This window comes from Theobroma cacao, chromosome 8, assembly GCF_000208745.1.
Source record: "Theobroma cacao cultivar B97-61/B2 chromosome 8, Criollo_cocoa_genome_V2, whole genome shotgun sequence".
Classification (NCBI taxonomy): Eukaryota; Viridiplantae; Streptophyta; class Magnoliopsida; order Malvales; family Malvaceae; genus Theobroma; species Theobroma cacao.
This window is the reverse complement of record NC_030857.1, coordinates 108,493-131,077: the sequence shown is the minus strand read 5'-3', so window position 1 is coordinate 131,077 and position 22,585 is coordinate 108,493. Positions and strand designations below refer to the sequence as shown.

Below are 22,585 nucleotides of genomic sequence, written 5' to 3'. Positions count from 1 at the left end.
AGAATCAGTAAAAGGTGGGACCAAAGAAGTCTGACCAAGTGAAAGTGGGGTCCACGAGGGGTTATTGTACAAGACTAAAAAGGGCCATGTGAGTGTGGGAGACCACCAGCTGGCTATGTCTATTTTGTGGGTCTTTTCTTTCTCCTCTTTTCCTTCTCTTTACTTTCCATTTTTCCCACTGCTTCCCCTGTTTTCCTCCCATTTTTCTTTTCTTCTTCTCCTTCTTCTTATTATTCACGGGTTAGCTTCCAGAATCATAAGAAAAGAAAAAACCTCTCTTTTATTTTTCTTCTATGAAAGAGACTAGCTTTTTGTTTTTTTCATGATCAAGTTCATTTCTTCGCTTAATTAAATTATTAACATATAAAGGAGGTGGGTGGTGACAAATTAATATACTACTAGTCTGTTTTCATCTATCTCCTGCATTTATAGACATTATAGACTACTGGGGCCTATTCACATTGTTTCTTTAGTAATTCTGGCACATGATCTTTTAACATCAAACCTAGGGAAAAAGAGTAGTACATTTATACAGTATTTATATAATCACATGCAAAAATTTAGTAAGAAAAAAGTGAGTGAATTGTTAGCGTAGATATATGTATGATCCAAACTTTTCTCTAGAAATCGTATACGATTGCAAATCACGTGGCTTAGGTGCTGTGCCACCCCTTTTTTCTACCATATTCTGGGCACAATCATGAAATCTTAAGCATCATAATACGTGGTTTTAGGAGCACTTAGCTATCAATTTTCTTCTTTTCTTTGGGTTAAAGATCCAAAAAAAGGGGCAAAACCCAGAAAAAATATGGTGCTAAAAAGGGTAGAACTGTAAAAGTGGGGACAAAAAACGTGGGAGGGAAAGGGGACGGAAAGAAGACCCCATGAACAAGGAAGGTGAGGAACAGAGACGTTGCCGTAAGAAAAAGGGTAAAAAGGGAAAGAGTGTTATGAAAGTTTTTTTTTTTTTTTACAAGACGATTTTGTAGTGAAGGCAAAGGAAAATGATAGTGGTTGTTGTCACTGCGGTTAACTTGCGCTGCTTTGTTTTCTTCTATGCCACCCCACAGCCTCTAATTCCTCAACTACCCTTCCCTCTTTTTCATCTCTCTCTCCTTCTTTTTGTTACGCTTCCCCAACAATAACAACAGCAATAACAGCAGCAACCCATTGTCTGGAGCGAACTCAGTTTTTTTCTTTCTTAGTTGTTGCATCACTTTCTTTGTCCTCAAATTTTCCGTATTTTCGGACAATGAGAACCTTTTTTTTTTTTTTACAAGGAAAATGGAAAATTAAAGATTTGATCTTCTAACACTTTAGCACAAACTAAAACAAACTTACAAAAAACCATTCACTTTCTCTTTGTTGGGTTTTTCTTCTTTCTTTCTTTCTCTCTCTCTCTTTTCTCTTTGTGTTTGGAAATTGTGGAACTTGTTTTCTTTCTTTCTTTCTTTAGCTGCTTCCTATGGAAGCTGCTGCAGCTTCTGAGGATTGTTGTGTTAAGGTTGCGGTTCATGTAAGACCGCTCATCGGTGATGAGAAGCTTCAAGGTTGTAAAGATTGTGTTACAGTCGTCTCAGGAAAGCCTCAGGTACTGTCACCATAGAGAATGCCGGTGTTCACTGTTAAGTGCTTGTTCAATGGGTGATTTCTGGGGATTGTAATGGTTTCTGAGTATGGAGTTGCTGGTTAATTTGAAGTTTATGGAGATCTGGATCTTTGGATGCTTGAATGGTTGATCAGTGAGAATTAACTCTGATTTTGGATCAGAATTTTTCTCATCATTTACTATTTCTATAATTGAGTTGATTGTGAATTAGATTCTTTTACCGTGGAAGTTAAAATTATGTACAATTAAGCTGAGTTCAGTTAGTTTCTATGATATGGTTCTGTTGATTGTTATTTCCATTTTGGAGTTATGACTCTGTGCTCCTGTTTTAGTAGTGAGTTATGAATACTTTAAAGGATGGTTCTTTACATTTAGGTTGAATTAGTTGATAATAGGTTTTAATTGCTGTTAAACTTTTGTTTATGTGAAGTAATCCATTTTAAAGGAAGGAGAAACCAAATTAGAAAAAAAAATTATATTTTGATTGGTAAGACCTGGGATGTTTCCTGCGTGCTTTCCAAATTACATCCTTGAGTACCACTGACAGCCTGTTTCAATCAGAAACGAAAATGTTGAATTCTTCTGCTAAATTCTTGGATTAAGACCAGGCCAGATTTTTGCAAATTCTATTGTCTTTGCACAATGGAACATTTTTTTTCCTTCATTTAATTAGATATATGTAGTTTTTTTTTGGTTACGAAGCTATATGTTGTTTTTGTCTATTCTGCAGGTACAAATTGGGACACATTCCTTTACGTTTGATCATGTCTATGGGAGCACTGGTCCTCCCTCTTCTGCCATGTTTGAGGAATGCATTGTTCCACTTGTTGATGGCTTATTCCAAGGATATAATGCTACTGTTCTTGCGTATGGTCAGGTACAGCTTAATCTCCACCAGACACTGCTAAATGTTGCAATTTCATTTTCTTGTGATTGAAGTTCCAAAAATTGTGCAGACTGGGTCAGGTAAAACATATACTATGGGCACAGGCTTCAAAGATGGTTGCCAAACAGGAATCATTCCTCAAGTAATGAATGCTTTGTTCAGCAAGATTGAAAGTCTTAAACATCAAATCGAATTTCAATTGCACGTTTCCTTCATTGAGGTTTGTTAAAGAAACAGGCATTTCTTTTGTTGTGGTAATTTCTATTTATGCTATTAGCATTGTACTAGGTTGGTGACTCTGTTTTGCAAACTTAATTTTGTGAATGCATCTCATGCAGTGTAGGCCTGTTGTCCTATAAGCTTTTTCCTTAGCCTGGTTTTTGGGTTGCTTCCTTTTGGTTTTGGTTAAATTACTCTTAGCATCAAATGCCAGAATCACAAACACAATTTTGGAAAACTGTAAATTTTTTGCCAAATAATCGGGCTTCCTTATAGCATATCCATTCAATGAATATATCTTCTGTTTCCTGAATTCTATTTTGCATGAATATACATATGAAGCCTGGTTTGAGTATCTCTTCATAGTTTATAGTTTCTGACATATATAATATTTATCTAATTTTGACATGAAAGATTCTGAAGGAAGAAGTGCGAGATTTGCTGGATTCTACGTCTTTGAACAAATCAGATACTGCAAGCGTGAACACAGGGAAAGTAAATGTCCCTGGAAAACCACCAATACAGATTCGTGAATCATCAAATGGTGTTATTACACTGGCAGGATCTACTGAACTTAGTGTCAGTACATTAAAAGAAATGTCTGCTTGCCTAGAACAGGGATCATTGAGTAGGGCGACAGGGAGTACTAATATGAACAACCAGTCAAGGTTAATTCACATTCTATTCTTGTTAAACTAATATCCTTAAGTATTTATGTGTTTTCATTTCTTCAAAACTGCAGAGCAAATGTTACCTGGTGGTTCTTTGTTAATGGACAAAACAGTATCTGTTTTAGATCATTATCTGTTAAACCTGAAAATTATTGATTCGCTGCAGTGCTAAGGGTAAGTCTGTAACTTAGTTTATGAGGAAAACCGGGCAATCTTTGGCTATAGATGAATCCAGGATGGGAAGCTACAAAATATGGGAAAAGGTCATATAATGCAATGATGATAATATTGTTGGTGCCAACTCTAACTTTATATATACTTTTAAACAAGGCTCATTCCAATTTTTCCCTGAAGTTCTATACTTGGATGTTTCTTTGATAGTTCTAGTTGTTATTTTTTTGAAAAAATGAAAAACTTGAAAGTGTTTCAAGGTTTGGGTTTCTCGAGCTGCAGAGTATATGTTGCTTTTGATATATCCCTGTCACTTATACCAAGCAATTGTTTCTTGACCTGTTTAGTTTTACATTTTTTTTCTAGGTTATAAATGCCTTGCTCAATAAAAATTTTTGATAATTTATTTGTGTACCAATCTTGCAGTTAGTATATGCCACTGTAATAATTTCCTATAATGACATTTTTTTGCCTTACTGTTATGTGGTTGTGTAGCCGCTCACATGCAATCTTCACCATCACCTTAGAGCAAATGCATAAACTCAATCCGGTTGTTTCTGGAGATGGAAGTCATAATGACATTATGAGTGAAGAATATCTTTGTGCCAAGTTACATTTGGTAGATCTTGCTGGATCAGAGCGAGCAAAACGAACAGGTTCTGATGGTATGCGTTTTAAAGAAGGTTAGTGGCATTGTTTATCGTTTTCTCTATGTCATGAAAGTATTCTTCTCCATCCAAACAAAATAATTGGCCATCTTCATCATCTAAACAGGAGTTCATATCAACAAGGGCCTGCTAGCACTTGGTAATGTCATCAGTGCACTTGGTGATGAAAAAAAGCGCAAAGAAGGTGTTCACGTTCCATATCGAGATAGTAAACTTACACGGCTTTTGCAGGTATGAATATTTTAAAAAGTCTGTAACTCCCATGTCACTAGTGCTTATTTATCTTGTATTAGTTTAAAAGAGTGGTAATAATATGAAACTGAACTGTTAATTTATGTTAGAAATTGTCTTTATAAACCCATGCTTACATCTGCCTACAGCTTGATTGCATTGAAAGTGGGTATTAAAATGAGATACATTCAGCATTTTTCAACATATTTGAAGATAGAAGTAGGTACCCAAGATACATCTGCAGATTCCTAGCCTTTTATAGATTGTATATTTTGGTGTCTTTTTTTCGTCTCAAAGCTCAACTAAGACTAGTTACTGAGACAAAGTTATCTCATAAATTGGCCAAGGGCTGTTCCTATATTAAGTTGTTTGATCTTAAATGTCAGGGTTTAACATATGCCCATGTGGCAAATAAAATGGCCATGATGAATGAAGAGAATGATGAATCTATTAGGAAGACAAAATGGTTTATGAAATTATACTTCATTTTTTAAAATATTGCGTATCTTTACTTACTCTCAGCTTGTTGTTATATTAAGTGCTAAAAGTGTGATCGTTTCTTTGGGCAGGATTCTCTTGGTGGCAACAGCAGAACTGTCATGATAGGTACCTCCCTTTATTCTGATTAACCTGCTCAGCTGTTTCCTTTTTTTATAATTTGATGCATCCATCTTCTAGTTCCTTCTGACTTTTGCATTAATTGGCATTTTGAATATATTTAATCATTTTCCTTAATTAATTTCTTTCTGGGCAGCCTGCATTAGTCCCGCTGACATCAATGCCGAGGAAACCCTTAATACTTTAAAGTACGCAAATCGTGCTCGCAATATCCAAAACAAGCCTGTTGTAAGTTTAAGAGAATAATTTTGTTTAAATATTTCCTCTTTCTTCCCCCTCCTTTTTGCCTAGTCAGATACAGGCATTCAAGTAATTTCTATACAAAATTTTTATTCTTGTTTTGATTTTAAATAGGTTAACCGAGATCCTATGTCAAATGAGATGCTAAAGATGCGTCAACAATTAGAGTATCTGCAGGCAGAACTTTGTGCCCGTGGAGGTTCTGATGAAGTACAGGTACCATGGTTCTCTTAACTACTTAAATATACTTCAAATAATCAATATTTAATCTTTTCTTCGGGACAAATTTTTTTTTGCTCAGCCAAGATATAAGTGGCATTAATAAACTGCATAAAGCAGCAATATTTACAAGCACTGCATGGTGCCTATAAAAGCCACTAGCATATACAAGTGTAGGCAGTACGCTCTTTGGTAGTAGACATGAATCACATAGGCTAAACAATAACAAAACCGAAAAGCTTGTAGTTAAAGAGATGCATAATAACTTGAGAGCTACAACCATGCTGAAACATCAAATCCTTATCAACTCCATGCTTAGGGGTTTCCTTCTTGTAAAGTGTGTAAATTGGTGACACTGCCAAGCGATTGCAAAAATTTTCTGGATGGGCCCATAAAGTGATTCGTCACCACTCTAGTTTTTATAGAGCTTCCCATTCCTCTGATATTCCGACATAGAGTGCACATTGTTTGAAGAAGATATGGTCATTCAACAGCTGAACAGGATAGTGAAGCCTAAACCCTAAACCCGCTTAAGTTAGTAAAACTTGTTATATATGTCCCAAGGACTGGGTAGCTTTACTTAAATAACTCATTCAATCCTGGACTTAAGTTCCATAGATTTTCTGATAGGATTTATTTTGTAGGTTCTCAAGGAAAGGATTGCTTGGCTTGAAGCTGCTAATGAGGATCTTTGCCGAGAACTTCATGAGTACCGCAGCAGATGCACCATTGTAGAGCAACGCGAAACAGATGCTCATGTATGTTAAGGAAACCCTTATTGAGATCATATGAACTTTTAATTTTCTTGGTTGATTTACATGCAAGCATATTTTGGTTCTAAATGCATATGAATGCAAAACTTTCTATTTCAGGATGGCAGTCCTTGTTCTGTCAAAAGTGAAGGGCTGAAAAGGAATTTGCACAGTATAGAGTCATCTGACTATCAAATGGGTGAAACCATGATAGGTACAGTCTTACCTGATCTATGTAAGCTGTATAACAGTCTTCTTTATTAGTGATACCAGCTCAAGTGGGCTGGTATACTATTTGTTATAACCATGCTCTTTCTGATTTATATTTTTCTCAAGTTGTTTTCTTGACTTGAAAATGATCGGTGTTTTGGCAGGTGATTCCAGAGAAATTGATGAAGAAGCAGCTAAAGAGTGGGAGCACACACTTCTACAAAATACTATGGACAAAGAGTTGCATGAGTTGAATAGACGTTTAGAGGAGAAAGAGGTATAATTTATGTGTTACAATAACATTCGATTTTTTTTTTCAGAAGTCATATTCTTAGGGTTCTCTATCCTTGATGATTAGATAGTATGTCTGCTGCAGCTTCTATAATTAGCGCAGTTGGGATTTTTCCAACACTAGCTAATTCTTCTGTTTTATGTTTATGTTCATTTTTGTCTCTGCAGTCTGAGATGAAACTTTTTGGAGGTGACACAGTTGCACTCAAGCACCATTTTGGGAAGAAAATTCAGGAGTTAGAGGACGAGAAAAGAGCTGTGCAGGTTTAAATACACATCTTTAATTCTCACAGCTTAACTCATCAAAGAAGAATTTTGTGTTTAACATTTGCTAACCTATTTTCTAACTGCAGCAAGAGAGGGATCGCTTGTTGGCCGAAATTGAAAATCTTTCTGCTGGTTCTGATGGACAAACACAAAAATTGCAAGATATCCATGCTCAGAAACTAAAATCCCTTGAAGCACAGGTGACAAAAAGTTTTAGCTGAAATTGCATTTATTATTGGATCGAATAAAATGGCTTGATGATTTCATTCTAAATTACAACCAGATTCTGGATCTTAAGAAAAAACAAGAGAACCAGGTTCAGCTTTTAAAGCAGAAACAGAAAAGTGATGAAGCAGCCAAACGACTGCAAGATGAAATTCAATTCATAAAGGCACAAAAGGTTAATTCTTATTATGGTCCTTAATATGTTTCATTGTTTAAGGTATCTGTCATATCATTTATATTGTATGCACTGCTAAATCTACCCACATCAACTCCCCCTGCCCTCTTTTCTTTTCTTCCCTTGATTCTGAGGTTGTAGGTTCAGTTGCAACATAGGATAAAACAAGAGGCAGAACAATTCCGTCAGTGGAAAGCCTCTAGAGAAAAGGAACTGTTGCAGGTGCCGTGCTTCTTTTCTTTCTATCAAAATTAAACAATTTATAATAACATGCCAGATGCACTTGCAATACATCGTGATGTTACATGAGAAGAAAGATAATCACTTACTACAGGATTGACATCTTGGATTCGTCACTTGTATTTGCATCTATTATTAGTTTTACACACTTACCTGTGTTAATAATATGCATGCACAAGCAGTTACGGAAGGAAGGCAGGAGAAATGAGTATGAAAGGCATAAGCTACAAGCGTTAAATCAACGCCAGAAATTGGTAAGCTTATTTTGTTTCTTGTGAAGGAGATGAGTGCCTACCACTGATTTGTTTGTAGAGAAAATAATTTGCAGCTATTCTTGCTTTCAGGTTCTCCAAAGAAAAACAGAGGAGGCGGCCATGGCCACCAAGAGGCTAAAAGAGTTGCTCGAAGCTCGTAAATCATCTGCCCGTGATAACTCAGGTGGGCTTTTCCTTTTAAGGTTGCTGTCCTGGACAATCCATGTTTTGGATAAAATAATGCTCTTCGTATAGGCATAGACGATTCAACTATATAGAGTAGCTTCTAGATTGTACTTGGAATGCTTTATGCTAGAGGTCTAGATTGAGGGAGATAAAGTATTCATGCCCTGGGTCCTTTCATTTGTGATAATTTCTAAAGTTTTGGTATTTTCCAGCTATTGCCAATGGGAATGGAACAAATGGGCAGGTAATGATCTCTGTTTCTCTTGTGTTTATTTTTTCTCTTTTTTTTGGGGTTAATTTCAACATCCACTTGTTAAAAACCAACTAACTTAAGTTCCTTCTGTAGAACAATGAGAAAGCTTTACAACGTTGGCTAGATCATGAGCTAGAAGTCATGGTGAATGTGCATGAAGTTCGCTTTGAATATGAGAAGCAAAGCCAAGTGTATGTAGTAAAATCTTATTTATATAATTAAACTGATGCAGGATATATAAACTATTCTTATATCACTTTTACTTATTATGTACAATCTCCAGGAGAGCTGCTCTTGCAGAAGAGTTGGCTGTGTTGAAGCAAGTAGATGAGTTTGCTTCAAAAGGGCTGAGCCCTCCAAGAGGAAAGAATGGATTTGCCAGGTATCAATTATCCAAAGACATTTACTTTATTACGGGCAACTTTTTCCTTCTCTTACCCTTCCATAGTATGGGTTCTTTGGTGTGGAATCAGTGAAGAAGATCGCAGAAAGCAACCTTAACATATAACCAACATTCGTATACATCTTATTGCTTTTTCCTTTCATCAATTTGTGGGTCATCCATGGTTGGACCTAACATGAGTTTGTATAGATTAGTTAAATGTGGCTTTAGATATGATACTTTCTCCTATGTAGAAATGATCCAACCTCTTTTAACGTTCCTTGATGTATTTTATTGCTTTGCAGGGCATCCTCCATGTCACCAAATGCAAGAGTGGCTAGAATATCTTCACTTGAGAATATGCTCAGCATATCATCTAATTCACTTGTTGCAATGGCTTCACAACTTTCAGAGGCAGAGGAGCGGGAGCGTGCCTTCACTAATCGTGGACGTTGGAATCAGTTGCGCTCTATGGGAGATGCAAAGAACTTGCTTCAATATATGTTCAATTCTCTTGGAGATGCAAGGTGCTTTCTCTCACCTAGTTATATATATGTAAATATACAGAAAGTATGTATGTCAAATATAATAGCCTAGTCCCTGGAATTTGACAAGGAAAAGAAAGAACGAATAAATTATGGTTCGAAAGAGTATCTTATGTGGTGCTTATATGTTGTCAACAGGTGCCAATTATGGGAAAAAGACATGGAAATCAAGGAAATGAAAGAACAACTTAAAGAACTTGTAAGTCTGTTGCGCCAGAGTGAGCTACGAAGAAAAGAAGTTGAGAATGAGCTAAAATTAAGAGAGCAAGCTGTTGCCATTGCATTGGCTACATCAGCTACGGTAAGTTTTATATAAACTTTATTCAGGTTTTGAACATCTGAGGCTTTTATATAGGGTTTCATCTGAGGCATAGTATAACAGTCCATAATTAAGAGCATTCAACTAATCAACTAATGATTCTAAAGCTGTTTTCATATCAACACACAGCTAAAGCTGTACTTTGGTACATATATAACATCCAGAAGAGGTTCAGTTAGATTGATTTTGGTCAATTGACTTCTCACTTCTAAGCATGCTGTATAACTACATGCCTACAACTACTTATCTTGAATTGTTTTTTGGAGATCTTTAATAGCTTAAAGGAACGATGCTGATACCATATTTTGGATAAACTCCAAACTGTAATTTTATGAGAGAATAAAATTTTCTCAAACACACAACAAAAATGCAACCTGACCAAAACCACATTTGGTATGGACTTAGAGAATGTGCAACCCCTTTTGTCTGTTCATCTCAAAGTCCCTTACAGCTGAACCATAGAGAACCATCTGACTGTTTGCTTGATTAACAAAATTCCCTCTTCAAATATTTTCATCAAAGTGGTGATCCTACTTACGTTGGTTACAATTAAATTCACATTGCTTATCCATCATAAAATCCTAAACCTCTGTTCACCTGAACAGCAAGTCCTTCAACCTGTATTGCATCAAGGCATCTCTAGAAAAGAATTCAAACTAAAGTAGGATTTTCTTTTTCAGTACAATAAATAGAAATTTTGTACAGGATCATCTAGTTGTTGCCACTGTTGTCATGTTTTTTTGTCTTCAAGTGAATCGTCTGTGTCAACTTATCACTACTCCTAGCACTGCTTTTTAACTATGTGTTCATGAGCAGGGGAACTCACCAAATTCATTGAAACACGTTGCTGATGACATGAACGGCTCGTTGTCTCCAATGTCTGTGCCAGCACAGAAACAGCTGAAGTATAGCCCAGGTATTGTTAATGGTCCAATCAGAGAATCAGCAGCATTCATAGATCAAACACGAAAGGTAACTTCATTCTCCAACTTTAATGATAGTGTTGCAATATGCTTTCATGCTTGGATAAGAAAAGTTGGATTTGCTGCTTGTGCAGATGGTACCACTTGGGCAGTTACCAATGAAAAAGTTAGTTGCTATAGGACAAGCTGGCAATGGAAAACTGTGGAGGTGGAAAAGAAGCCATCACCAATGGCTCGTACAATTCAAATGGAAATGGCAGAAGCCATGGAGACTCTCAGAATGGATTAGGCACAGTGATGAAACAATAATAAGGGCAAGGCCTCGTCCACAAGCTCTGCCACAAAGAGTCTGATAGTCCATGGTCGCCAGATTATGTTGGCCATATAAATCTTTGACGTATAAGAATATTCCCAGCCCAAGGTGCAGGGTGGAGCCTAGAAAAGAGTGCAGGTAATCTTTTCTGCATTAGTATCTTCATGTAGACATGGCCTCCAATCAGTGCTATTGGATGCCCTTACTACAATTCTTTTAATTAACGTGATTTCAGTCGTTGAGAGCATAATTAGTTATCAGCTAAAAAATGAGAGCATTTTGCTGATCTGCAAATCTCTTGACTTGGAAATATGAGAGCATTCCTTCAAAGAACAATTACCAATGAAAATCAATGAACTGTTAAGTACATGAACTCAAATATGGCTGCTTTTCCAACTGTGGCACAAAAATGTACTAGAGGGAATAAATAGTTTATGAGAATCATGACCTGCTTGGTTCAACCATATTTTGATCTGACTTAGCAAAACCCTGCTTGCCACACATGGATGAACCTTATATTATCATTTTCTTAGTTGATGCAGTGTGCTGGAAATGGCTGTTGGAACCTGCTTATGCGGTGCTGGTTTAGTTGATTTTGAAAATATCAAAACTATAGGTTTGTAATCTTCAATTTTTTTGCTGTGATTACTGCATTCGGAGCATCTTGTAAAGAGTGTTGATGCTGCCGATGGCGTGCCAAATACGTTGAAGACGCTAGAAGCATGAGATGGTTTCGGTGGTGATGCTTTAGCAAAAAGTATATAGTATCTCGCTGGAGCTGTCTCTAAGGTTTTGGTGTATTTTTTTTTTTTGGGTTTTGTTTTTCTTTCAATCAATAACACACTTTGAGGGAAGAAAGAAAGAAAATGTTCCCAAGTCATAGAAATTTGTATGGAAGGTGCAGGGTCTAATTGTATTTTTCAGTTTTTAGTTTTACCCAATTTGTAATCTCTTAGTTCATATGTTTCAGCGTGTGTAAGCTTGGTATTAATTTCGTTGAAAGATTGAACTGTGTAGTATTTTCATTTGTTATACAAGGAAAATTCTTTAGCTCTTTCTGTCTCTCCCGGAATAGTGGTTCCATTGAAAAACCAAGTTGGCCTATTTTCAGAAACCAAAGACTCAACACTGAGGCGTGTGTACATGATTAAGAAGTATATTAATAAGAAAAAGGAAAAGCCACACTTATCCAACTTTGGCAAAATGAGACATGATACTCTGCTTTGATACATCATTCTTCACTCGATCAAATTTTAACTCTAATGTTGTTCTGTAACAGAAACTTTATCACTGGATGAGTGCAGTATTGCAACTCTTAGACCAAGAGAACAGATTTGCTTCACTTTCGATTGATGCATGACCTTAAAATCCTATATATCAGGCATTGAAGAATTGACTTGCTACTGATTGTCAATGGTACATTGACTGCAGTTCCGTTGTGCCCATATCAACAATGCAGACATAAAAGTGATAGAAGATATACGAGTCTAATGATCAGGCACTGGAAACAGATGTCCATAAGTGAGCAAACACACGTTCCATGTACCAGCCCATCACATATTGCCACACCAGTGTGCATAGTGCTCTTCTTTGCGAAGCTTACTAACAAGACCCCCACACTGTAAACAGATAAAGCTGCTTCCATCAGCGAATGCGTCCAATACAATTTGCATTCTGCCTGTTTCAGCAAGTATAGAAGTCCCATGAGCATCTGATGCAACTAATGGACCACTAGGGTTGCATGGTAATGATCCATCTTCTGAAGGCTCGGCTTCATCTATTGCACACTCAGCGAACAAAGAAACCAGCTGATCAACTGCAGTGTTTTCTTGCATTCTAGCTCTGTATACGTCACGAGCACGGCTCAACGACTGCAACACAGCTGAATCACCACCTCTAGTTCCAATGGCCATCACCACCTGTTCCATCACGGATAAGCAGAGATTAAAGGAGAAAAACAAGGTCAAAGCCTCCAAGGTACATGTCTAAGTTAAGGTGAATTTCTAATCCTTTCTGTCACTGTTTCCACAGTTCAAAAGAGAATACTTCAAACTAAAGCATAACAAAAAGATATGCCAGCCATATATCCTTTGCCCTATACTCGGACAGTAAGGACTGATTCACACCATAAAATGACTGAAGGATACGTGAGTGTACGTCAAATCTAGAGATGAAATAGCCCTGGAAGAGGAGTTTTTTTTATCAGATGTGGCTCTTGAAGAGAAATAAATGGTGAAAAATCATTAGTTAGTTGAATTAAGTTAAGACCAATGGTGTGTGTATTGAGATGTATTATTGCTGGCTGCCTAACAAGGGCAAGGCTACTTTTGTCCTCCTTGTGTCAACAAACACCAAATGAACAAAGATATGATATTTTAGTTTGATCCACGATGGCCAACTCAGATTCCAGGTATTACAACCAATACTTGTAACGTCAATGCCATCTTCAAAGGCCTACAGTGAGAATAGGTGGCAACAATAGATAATTAACAATAGAAAGTCAAGTTGATGATATATAATAGGCTACTAATGCTAATATATTCAGAAAGGGGCAATTCACAATTGTTATTCAAAAAGAGGAGAGGTCCATTGATTATTAACCCCAATAGTTGTTGGTATTGGAAAGTAAGAAAAATGAAAGTTCAAAGAATCACCAGCATCGGAACTGATCATATAGAAGAACAAAACAGCCAAGTCCCACACAATTAACAATAGAAAGGTTGAAAGAAGACGATTTCTAAACCTTAGTTCTCGAATGACTAATAACATATGAAATTGCAGTAGGGTGACATCCCCTTTTTCTTTTATTTTTTCAATCTGGGTTTCTATCTCCTCTCACAAAAGACACAGAATAATAAAAAAGGCAAAATTTCTATTCTTGATTTCTTTATATTCCAAAGGCAAAACGCTTCACCTTTTCTCTATTCTTAGGCTCTCGTTCATTAGTTGGGGTTCTCAAACTACATGCAAGATATCAAGCATTTGTTTTCAACCACGAAATTTCATTTTTCTAACATGCTTTTTGAAAGACACCTCCTTTGGCCCTCACTCCTAACTAAACTAACCCTCTTTACTGTTTAGATATATTCATAGTGACCCAATCCCTTTTTCATATATCTATAGCTATAAAGTGCTAAAGATGTATGTTAAGTTATTAGCAGCAGAAGAAAATACAAAGCTACAGAACTACTCCATTGGCTTAATTTATAGTTGAAAAATAACAAAATTTCCCATTATCGTTAAAGAACAAAAAAAAGAAAATTTATAATTTTTCCATATTGCCCTTGAGGAATTTCAATATTGGAAGCAATTAAAAGCCAACAAATTTAGGATTGCAACGTCTGAAGAAGCTAAAGAAACAGCTTCTTTTTTAACAAACACTAAAGAAACTCGCGAAATATTAATAACCAGAAAACTAAACAAAGAACCATTCAAGAGGAAGAAAGGAAGCTGGAAAAAGATTAAAAGAAATTGTAAAAGTTTTATGATGATTACCACTTGAAGAGCCTCAGAAGGCTTGCCTTGATCGATGAGTTTACGAGCCATTGCGATCAGCTCCTTCCCAACATCATTGGACCCTTGCTGCTGTGGCGGCGCCGCGGCGGTGGCCTCCGTTTCCATCATGTCGTCGTCCCTACGGTCCATGGCATCTGGTACTTCGCTTTTCCGTTCTCCGTCGATAAAATGTATCCTTCGTTCCGATTATCAGTAGGGAGAATCGGCTTTTCGTTTGGCCTTCAATTTTTTTTTATTGAATTAAAATTTGGTAGAGGATTCTAGCAAATTCTGGCGAGGTGGCTCTTTCTTCTCTTCTTCTCCCCCACAAAACATTGATACGTGGACTGGGACTGCTCCTTTCAGCCAGCGCTGGGGCTTCTCCTATTGGGCCCAGCCTTCTTTGGTCTTCAAGAGATTCTAGGCCTATTTTGTGAGCATGGTCGAGCAGCTTTCTCTTTCTATTAATTTGAAGGAAATTATAGTTAAAAATTTACAAAAATTACTGAGGAGGTTTTATTATTTGGACTGTTGGAAATCTAGCTCCCGTACCTGAATTGGATGATCACAATTGATACCATTCCTCTCCCATGCCATGTTATGTTGCTATAGTATAATAATAATAATAATAGAGTGGTGCGAAAACGAATGGGCGTAGGCAGAGGCAGTGAGATGTGCACACTAGAACTAGAACTAGAACTAGAGCTGGTGTGCTACTAGTACTAGCATATGATGAAATTTTAATCATCAGGCATTAAAATCACCTGCAACTGTGTGCGCGTAATGTAGGGGCCAAGAATACGAAACATCAAACATAAATAATGTCAGAAAAGAAATGCAGCAAATTGCTTTTGTTATCATATTCATGCAGTATAAATAAATAAATATTTCTTTTTCCTCTATGCATATTACTCAAACTATTAAATATCCGGAACAACATAAAATTAAGACATCCCATAATGTGGGTCCAATTCACCATCCTCCATTAATACAGCTTCTTTAATCTCCTGTAACATCTTCAACACTTGCCACATCGTCGGCCTTTGCTCCGGGGAGCTCGTACTACAAGCAATGGCCACTTCAAGAAGCATCCCTAGCCTCTCATCATCCCCCCCATCGTCTTCCCTACAAGACCTAAGCCAATGCATCATCTCCTCTGGCGCCAAAAACGGGTGCTGCGAGGGAGGCTTTCCTGTCAAGAGCTCTAACAGCAAAACCCCGAATGCAAAAACATCCGATTTTGATGTTGCCTCGTGGTTTGAATTGCGAGTCTCCGGAGGTTTGCATGCGATGGAATCGGGGTCTTCATCGGGTGCGGAAGTCAAGACAAGGGCTGCCAGGCAGTAGTCGGAGATACAGGCCTCGAAGTCGGGGCCAAGAAGGACGTTGGAGGACTTGAGATTGCCATGGACGAGCCTCCATGCTTGGTGGATGTAGGAGAGGCCCTGTGCTACGTCCTCCGCTATTTTCAAGCACGAGGTCCAGTGGAGTGGCTTAGCCCTTGTTGATTTCGATCCTGGCACAGGAAATTTGGAGGGAACAATTCAGACAATTGAAATTCATCACATGATAATCCAACTCAAAATCAAGTGGGTCCCACGTAATACTAGCCGGCCCAGCCAGCCAGCTGGCACTGAGGCCGTCTATCTAGACTCTGATGATGTATGGGGACTGTGCATTGGGACCCACAAAAAAATTAACGTGGGACCCATTAACATCATCCGAATCCGACGACCATGTTCCTGTGCTTCACTTGAGATTAGGATCGCACGCCGGAAAAATCAATCCACGAGAAAAAGTTCTGGACTACTATTATATTAAGAACTAATTAATTAAAAAAATATGGAAATCATATCAATTCCCCATGCACTCAGCAGCTAGATTCTCGGTGTTCGTGGAAAACTTAGATACCTACAAATCTAGTCACTCCAAACTTCCAACTCAAACCGGGAGCTGATCAGGCGACGGAATTAGATCGTATGCTTACAAAAACTGATTAAGATTTAGCAACCGATATACAACATCCATCTTGTGAACTAGTACACGTGCCATTCCCTAATTGGGTCCTTCTAAATTCACAATCACGCAGCAACCCGAGTCACACCGAGTGCACTCCTCAACTCACTAACAGCCCACAGAAAAAAAGAACGAAAGGAAGCTTACCGTGAATGAGGGAGAGGAGGCTGCCGTTGGGCTGATAATCATAGACAAGAAGCCTCTCTTCTTTGGCCTGGAAATAAGCCCTCAGAGGCACCAAATTGGGGTGCCTTAGACCACCAACCGATTCCATGTGCTGCTCAAACGTTTCCTTCGTTGTGCTTGCTAATTTCCCAGCATCAAGCCTCTTGACCGTCACGATCAGACGATTATCAAGTACTGCCTTGTACGTGGTCCCCATGGTTCCCCTCCCAAGCAACTCTGCTGAGGCTCTCATCAGCTGGTCCAGCGTATACAACTGCGCTTCACCCGCACAGAATATCAAGTTCCCACTCTTGGCAACTTGCATTCCTTGCACTCTCTTCACTTTCTCTTCTAACTCAGTCTCTTGCTCCATTTGAATCACCGCTGCAACTTGTGCTGTAGTCGCCCCATCGTCAGATTCGATCACAGCCGTTGATTGCTTTTTATCTTTCTGTCTCCTTAACGCCATGACGAAGCAAAGTAGTGAACCAATAAGAATAAAGACCCCAGTAGAAAACCCTATGATAACCGCAGTTCTCTTGTGCTTCTTTGCACTTGGTTGAGCCAACTCCACGCCATGCACTTCTACACTTTGACCAAGAACCACCGCAGGCGGCGGTGCCACCACAGCAGCCGTGGGACCAAAAAAGTGGGGCCTTGGATGACATTCTTTGTGAATAATCTCCCCACAAAGACCAGGGTTCCATGAAAAAGAAGAGAAACCAAACCGTAGCAACGCCTGGGTCACTGGAATTGCACCAGTGAGATTGTTCCCGGAAATGCTGAAGGTTTTAAGAGAAGACTGGTTCAATGGAGGAACCGTTCCGTTGAACCGATTCCAGTCCAACCGGAGATAGTATAACCGGTCTAGAGAAGCTAACGAGCTTGGTATGGGGCCAGTGATATTATTGTAGGACAAATCAAGGGTTCTTATCCTGTGAAGGGAAAGGATTGAAGGAGGGAAAGAACCAGTGAAGAAGTTATGATCAAGGAAGAGGCTTTTGAGGTTGATGAGCCCTGAGAGATCAGGAATTGGACCGGTGAGGGAGTTGTTTTGGAGACTCAAGACTCGGAGTTGGTCAAGGTGGGACAATGTGTTGGGAGCGAAAATGCCACCAAGATCTAGATCTTCTAAAATGAGACGTACCACTTTTTGCTCGTAACATGTGACTCCTTGCCAATCACAAAAGTGAAAGCTTGCATTTTGAGAGAATCTAAGGTTGCTTCTCAAATCTGCTTTCATTTGAAAACCCAGAAGAGCAGTAGCCTCGGGTGATGGCAAAAGCTTTGCAGCTTCTGGAGAAGCAATTATGCTACATAATAGGAACAAAATGAAGAACCTTTGAAGAAGGGGTTGTGTTCTCTTCAGCATTGCGTGGGAAACTTCTCAGCTCTCACTCTCTCTCCCCCTTTTTGTTTTCCCTTGTATCTGTTTTTCCAAAAGCAATAAGCTTGTTGATTAGTCTGTCTCACTCCACTTGATAGGCCAAAGTGTTTCGTAGAGAGAGAGGACTGAGATGGCGATAGGAGCAAGCGGTACGTGACAAAGCATGTAATAAGCTAATAGCTAGGGGAGCAGCTGTCGGAGTACAAGTCAGAATCACGTGAAGGCAAGCACAGAGATATGGGCAAAAAAGCTAGTGTCTAATTCCCTAATGTAATGTATTTCTGTACTGTACGGTTTAATACACTCTGTCTTTATACCAACCCAAGCAACCCGCAAGGCCCTTTCTTTTCCTTGCCCATTCTTGCTTTTTTCATGTAATTATTTCTCTTTTTCTTTCTTGGCGACGAGAAATAAATTTTAAAACGCCTGTCATTGTGAATTGGGTAAACTTTTTGAGCTGACAGTGCCAAGCTGCCACGTGAATTCACAGTTGGGTAATCTTTTTGATGGGTTGATCGAGTTTTGAAGATCGAAAAGGGGCAGGTATTGGTAAATGTGGGTTCGTCATCTTTGGGTATTCATGGCTATGGTTACGCTTTCCCGTTCTTAATGTAACCTTGACCTAAATGGATTGCCTCTTAATGAAGAAAGGTACCTTTTACGATCATCTTGATTGCTGATGCCACCTCCTATTCAAATTACTACATGTCCTCAAATCACAAAGGCAAGGCTAACCATTTCTGGTTATGACATAGTTTTGAGTCTTAAATCAAGCCCAGTCTTACTCGACCTTCAATATTCTAGACCTGTTTTGGGTTCATGATCGAGTCTGAAAAATCGAAATTCCTCAACATTTAAATAAGCTTAAATTAATGATTCAACTTGAGCAGACATAATTTGACGTCTAATCCACTCAAACCTTAAGCTCATTTCAGTTATGCACCACATAAATTTGTTTTAATAAACAATAAAAAAATGTTATGAAAATGCTAAATCATAATTAACATTAAGGTGTGGGACAACAACCGCTCGAAAGTTAAGGCCTTTTAGTGGAAGCTGCATGCATAGCCCAAAAAATGGCTGGAAGAGGGCCCGAGCCCATACTTCCTCTAGTACGCATCCGGCATGTGCAATCTAATGTTCCAATTATAAAAGGAAATCGATTCTTTGAATTGCCCGATGTGGTGTAGCTCACCTCTTTGTCAGAATATTGGGTGCTGAAGGTAGGAGATGCGTACAAATTGTGAGATTGGATGCTTCCTTTGTATTGGTTCAAGTTCCATCCATTCTTCCAAGGCACATGACTTGTCGACATAGACAAAACAAAAAGACCCATCCCTTAAAATCACCTTTGAAGGACGCCCGTCGATCTCCTGCCAAGCATCAGCGACCACCAGCTGCATGGCCTACTTGTATAATGTCAACTACTCTTGCTGGTTCACAATTACTTCAGAGTACACACAGTCGATCATCCTCATCCTTGTCGTGATCGAAAATATTCACACACGAGGCCATCAAGGTAAAAAAACCTTCAACCAGATAAATATATACCGAGGGAGAATGATCAGAGTGTGAGATACATACATACTTGCCCCATTCATGTCAACTTATTGTGGCAATCGCGATTCAACTTGTTCCTACGGATTTCAAAGCATGATTTCCCATCTACACTGCTATATGACTTATAATTAGCCTCATCCTGGTTAACAACTTAAAGCCCCAGTTAGTTTGGAAATTATATGGCCGCCAAATCCTATATGTTCTAATCTGTGGGGAATTCCATCATTCTATGGGCTGGCTGCCCCCAAGGAGCACTTATGATCCAACTAAGTAGGGCTCCATTAATAAATGCAATTATTTGCAAAGAAGGAAACAATCTAAGAAACCAACACAAGGTCACAATCTGCAATGGTACGATGCAATTGCAAAAGCAAATACTTATGCAAAAGGGTAGATCTATGACTGTTTCGTCAAATTTAAGTTTAGATAGCTAGATAGACAACCGATTTGGCTAGGTCTATAAATTCGTCCAAGATTTATTCCAGCAATCCAACTACTGCCTGTGAGACGAATGAAAGTAATATATGGTCCTTACCTTAATAATAATAGCTTCTGTAGTTGTGTCCACATCCGATGAGGCAAGAAAACAAAAGCTTCTGTCTTTTAATGCAAAAAAATGGCGGGTGCATGGAATATCTCAAATGTAAATTAAACATAAGAAAAGACAAAATGCTAGGCTTAAAGTTAATGCTGCATAAATGTAAAGAGATCAGAAGGTGGGGTAACTTTTGCTGAGGAAGATGGTCGGTCAAACAAATGAGTCATGAGTCATGACTGGCCAGGGCCGAAGACAAGTGTTTTTCCAGCTTAGATACAGCAGGATCTGTGTCTACGATCTGAGGGCTCCAGCCCAAACGAACCAAGGAATATGAACTGAGTTGTCAAGATTTTTGGGGTCAAAAATGGGCTGTCAAGATTGGTTGGTGTATTGTAAAGTTGTCCGGGAAAGAATCGCGATGCTGAAGAGTGAAAGAAGCTTTGACTCGAAGATTTTCATATCGTGATTCTGTGATAGTGCATAATGCAAGATTCATTGGGAAGGCAAACCACGTGGCAGCATAAGGAAGACGAAGATTCCTCTATAGTCAAAACTCTCAACATAAACGCAACAATGTTACTCCTTCTACTTCACATTTCTGTTGAAGACAAAATCACCAAAATAATATTTATTCTTCTTATTATTCGTAACACCCTTTTGTTCAATCTGATCTGACCATGTCAATTATATTGTTAGCATCCGTTTTTAAGGATGGACTCAAATCTAAAATGGTGACTTTCGCCTCTTTGGGCAATCGATTAGGAACTAGCATAGCATTTCCAGACGGCTATCGCTTCGGAAGTTTTGGCACCCAGGGCCCAGCCTATATATGGTGGCTAGTGGTCACCCACTCCTGGGTTCAAACAACCACGTCCGTCTATTTGAGAACTACAAGACTATGGAAACATCAATAATGGTTTCTTTTTCCTTTAATATAATCCTGTTGATTCTGAATGGAGATTGGACTGCTGGTAGATAATGGCTCATGCTTCCTTCCATGATTATGCTCTAGTCGCTTTCACCACCACGTGGCCCATCTACATGATCTGCGTTACAGTTCAGAGTCACCTCCACAGTCCTTTTAACTGGGAACTTCAGTGGACCATTTTGCTTCATAATTCTGGGATTGATACCCTTAGGGAGACACTACAAAATCCTGTTAATAGTGCAGAGCAAACTAAACTCGAGATTTAGCACTTTGCTTCCTGCTTTAAATTAGGGAATAAGAGGGTACAGTTTCGCAGCCAAAGTTGGCTAAAAGAGTTAAAAGATGTCCAGTTTGTACTCAAGAGGATGGCTAAGGCCGGACACAAGATACAAATTTGCTCGATCCATTCATGCAGGCTAGGTTTTTCAGCCGTATGAGCTCAAAATTTTGCTTGGGCCAAGAACTTTCTACTTGCTACTTTCTCCAGCTCTTTTTTATTATTATTTAATTGTGACAATCATTCATCTCATTTCATAAAATGAGTGAAAATGATGAATAAGTATATTTACGTTATGTTATTTTCACATATATGATTGTTAATTTAATAAAAGTTTTTTATAAAAAAATAATATAAATTTTGGAGATGTCATAATAGAGTTGATGTAACTTGTTTTGAATAATAAAATTTTGTTGAAAAGTTTATCATATTCTGTATCAAAAGCAAAAGGAAAGTTAGAAAGTGGTATATTATATTTAATCACATTGAAAGAAGACCTCAGTGAAGATAATGTAAATACGATGGAAGGCCAATAAAAGTGGGTGCAAGTGGGCAATGATCTGGATAACTATCACCAACAACCTTTCACAAAAGAGAGGCCGATCAAACAGCGTAAGCTTATTGGCAGAGCGAAAAAAGAGAGGGAGAGGTAACCCTGGCACGAGCTTCCGATGAATAATTCTTAATTTTAATCATGAAACAACGAAAACAGCCACTGAAGTGTCAGCAGCTCTCCATTAACACTTGAGACATAATTAAACCAATGACGGCGACCACAGACAAAATATTAATAATGTTTTTTAAGTGTCTAATGGGGCACTCTTTGAGCTGGACCACATAGTTGCGTTAGCAACTTGTAATGCTGTGGGTTGGTTGAGACTTGTGTCAACACTCTTCTCCTCTAAATTTATGGCTTAAACAAAACGTTCTTGGTTATGTAGGTGAGCCAGTTTGCACACAAATTCAAAGTGAGATTGCAGTGGCGAGCGGGTTCCAGAATGGCAGTAGAAAGAAGGTAGAAATAGGCCCTATTCCCATACCTGAATGGACAAAGTCTGGGACCATACTCTTTTCAAAAGCACCTAATGTTCTCTTTGTCATTGACGATTTCCCATTATGTCATGTCGTGTTTTCTCTGCTTTAAAGATTCATGGTACAGTGTACACATGTGGCTGGATTATGCAATAATACAAGGTTGCAAAGTATACTTGTTTTCTTGGTAATTGCAGAGGAATAACATCTTTCACGAAAATGTAAAAACTGGATTATGCAATAATTCTGCGGCCACCAGTTGATTGTAAAAACTGGAATGCTGGCAGTTTAGGACCTTAGTCATGGTACCAGCAAATTAG

The 22,585-nt window shown here is 38.4% G+C and overlaps 3 protein-coding genes across 4 annotated transcripts; 1 reads left to right on the top strand and 2 right to left on the bottom strand.

The window, feature by feature from the left end:
* Positions 1,406–11,917, top strand: LOC18591150 (kinesin-like protein KIN-4A). Of its 2 annotated transcripts, none has more exons than XM_007017102.2 (26): positions 1,406–1,591; positions 2,340–2,486; positions 2,566–2,715; positions 3,129–3,382; positions 4,052–4,239; positions 4,331–4,455; positions 5,025–5,061; positions 5,210–5,301; positions 5,428–5,529; positions 6,177–6,290; positions 6,405–6,498; positions 6,659–6,771; positions 6,954–7,049; positions 7,139–7,252; positions 7,336–7,452; positions 7,594–7,674; positions 7,875–7,946; positions 8,037–8,130; positions 8,345–8,376; positions 8,479–8,576; positions 8,669–8,767; positions 9,073–9,294; positions 9,451–9,613; positions 10,448–10,603; positions 10,689–11,005; positions 11,401–11,917. In XM_007017102.2, exons 1-25 carry the CDS (start codon positions 1,466–1,468, stop codon positions 10,905–10,907), a joined length of 3,105 nt encoding a protein of 1,034 aa, XP_007017164.1. In that variant the 5' UTR covers positions 1,406–1,465; the 3' UTR covers positions 10,908–11,005; positions 11,401–11,917. The 2 variants fall into 2 exon arrangements, with proteins under 2 accessions (XP_007017164.1, XP_007017165.1); XM_007017103.2 differs by having other exon boundaries at positions 1,466–1,591; positions 11,410–11,917.
* LOC18591149 lies at positions 11,932–14,710 on the bottom strand. Its single transcript, XM_007017099.2, has 2 exons — positions 14,363–14,710; positions 11,932–12,786 (listed from the first exon to the last, which is right to left on the bottom strand). The coding sequence occupies exons 1-2, from the start codon at positions 14,510–14,512 to the stop codon at positions 12,421–12,423; spliced, it is 516 nt and encodes a 171-aa protein (XP_007017161.1). The 5' UTR covers positions 14,513–14,710; the 3' UTR covers positions 11,932–12,420.
* Positions 15,190–18,006, bottom strand: LOC18591148 (probable inactive receptor kinase At5g67200). The gene is made up of 2 exons (XM_007017097.2): positions 16,526–18,006; positions 15,190–15,878 (listed from the first exon to the last, which is right to left on the bottom strand). The coding sequence occupies exons 1-2, from the start codon at positions 17,913–17,915 to the stop codon at positions 15,307–15,309; spliced, it is 1,962 nt and encodes a 653-aa protein (XP_007017159.2). The 5' UTR covers positions 17,916–18,006; the 3' UTR covers positions 15,190–15,306.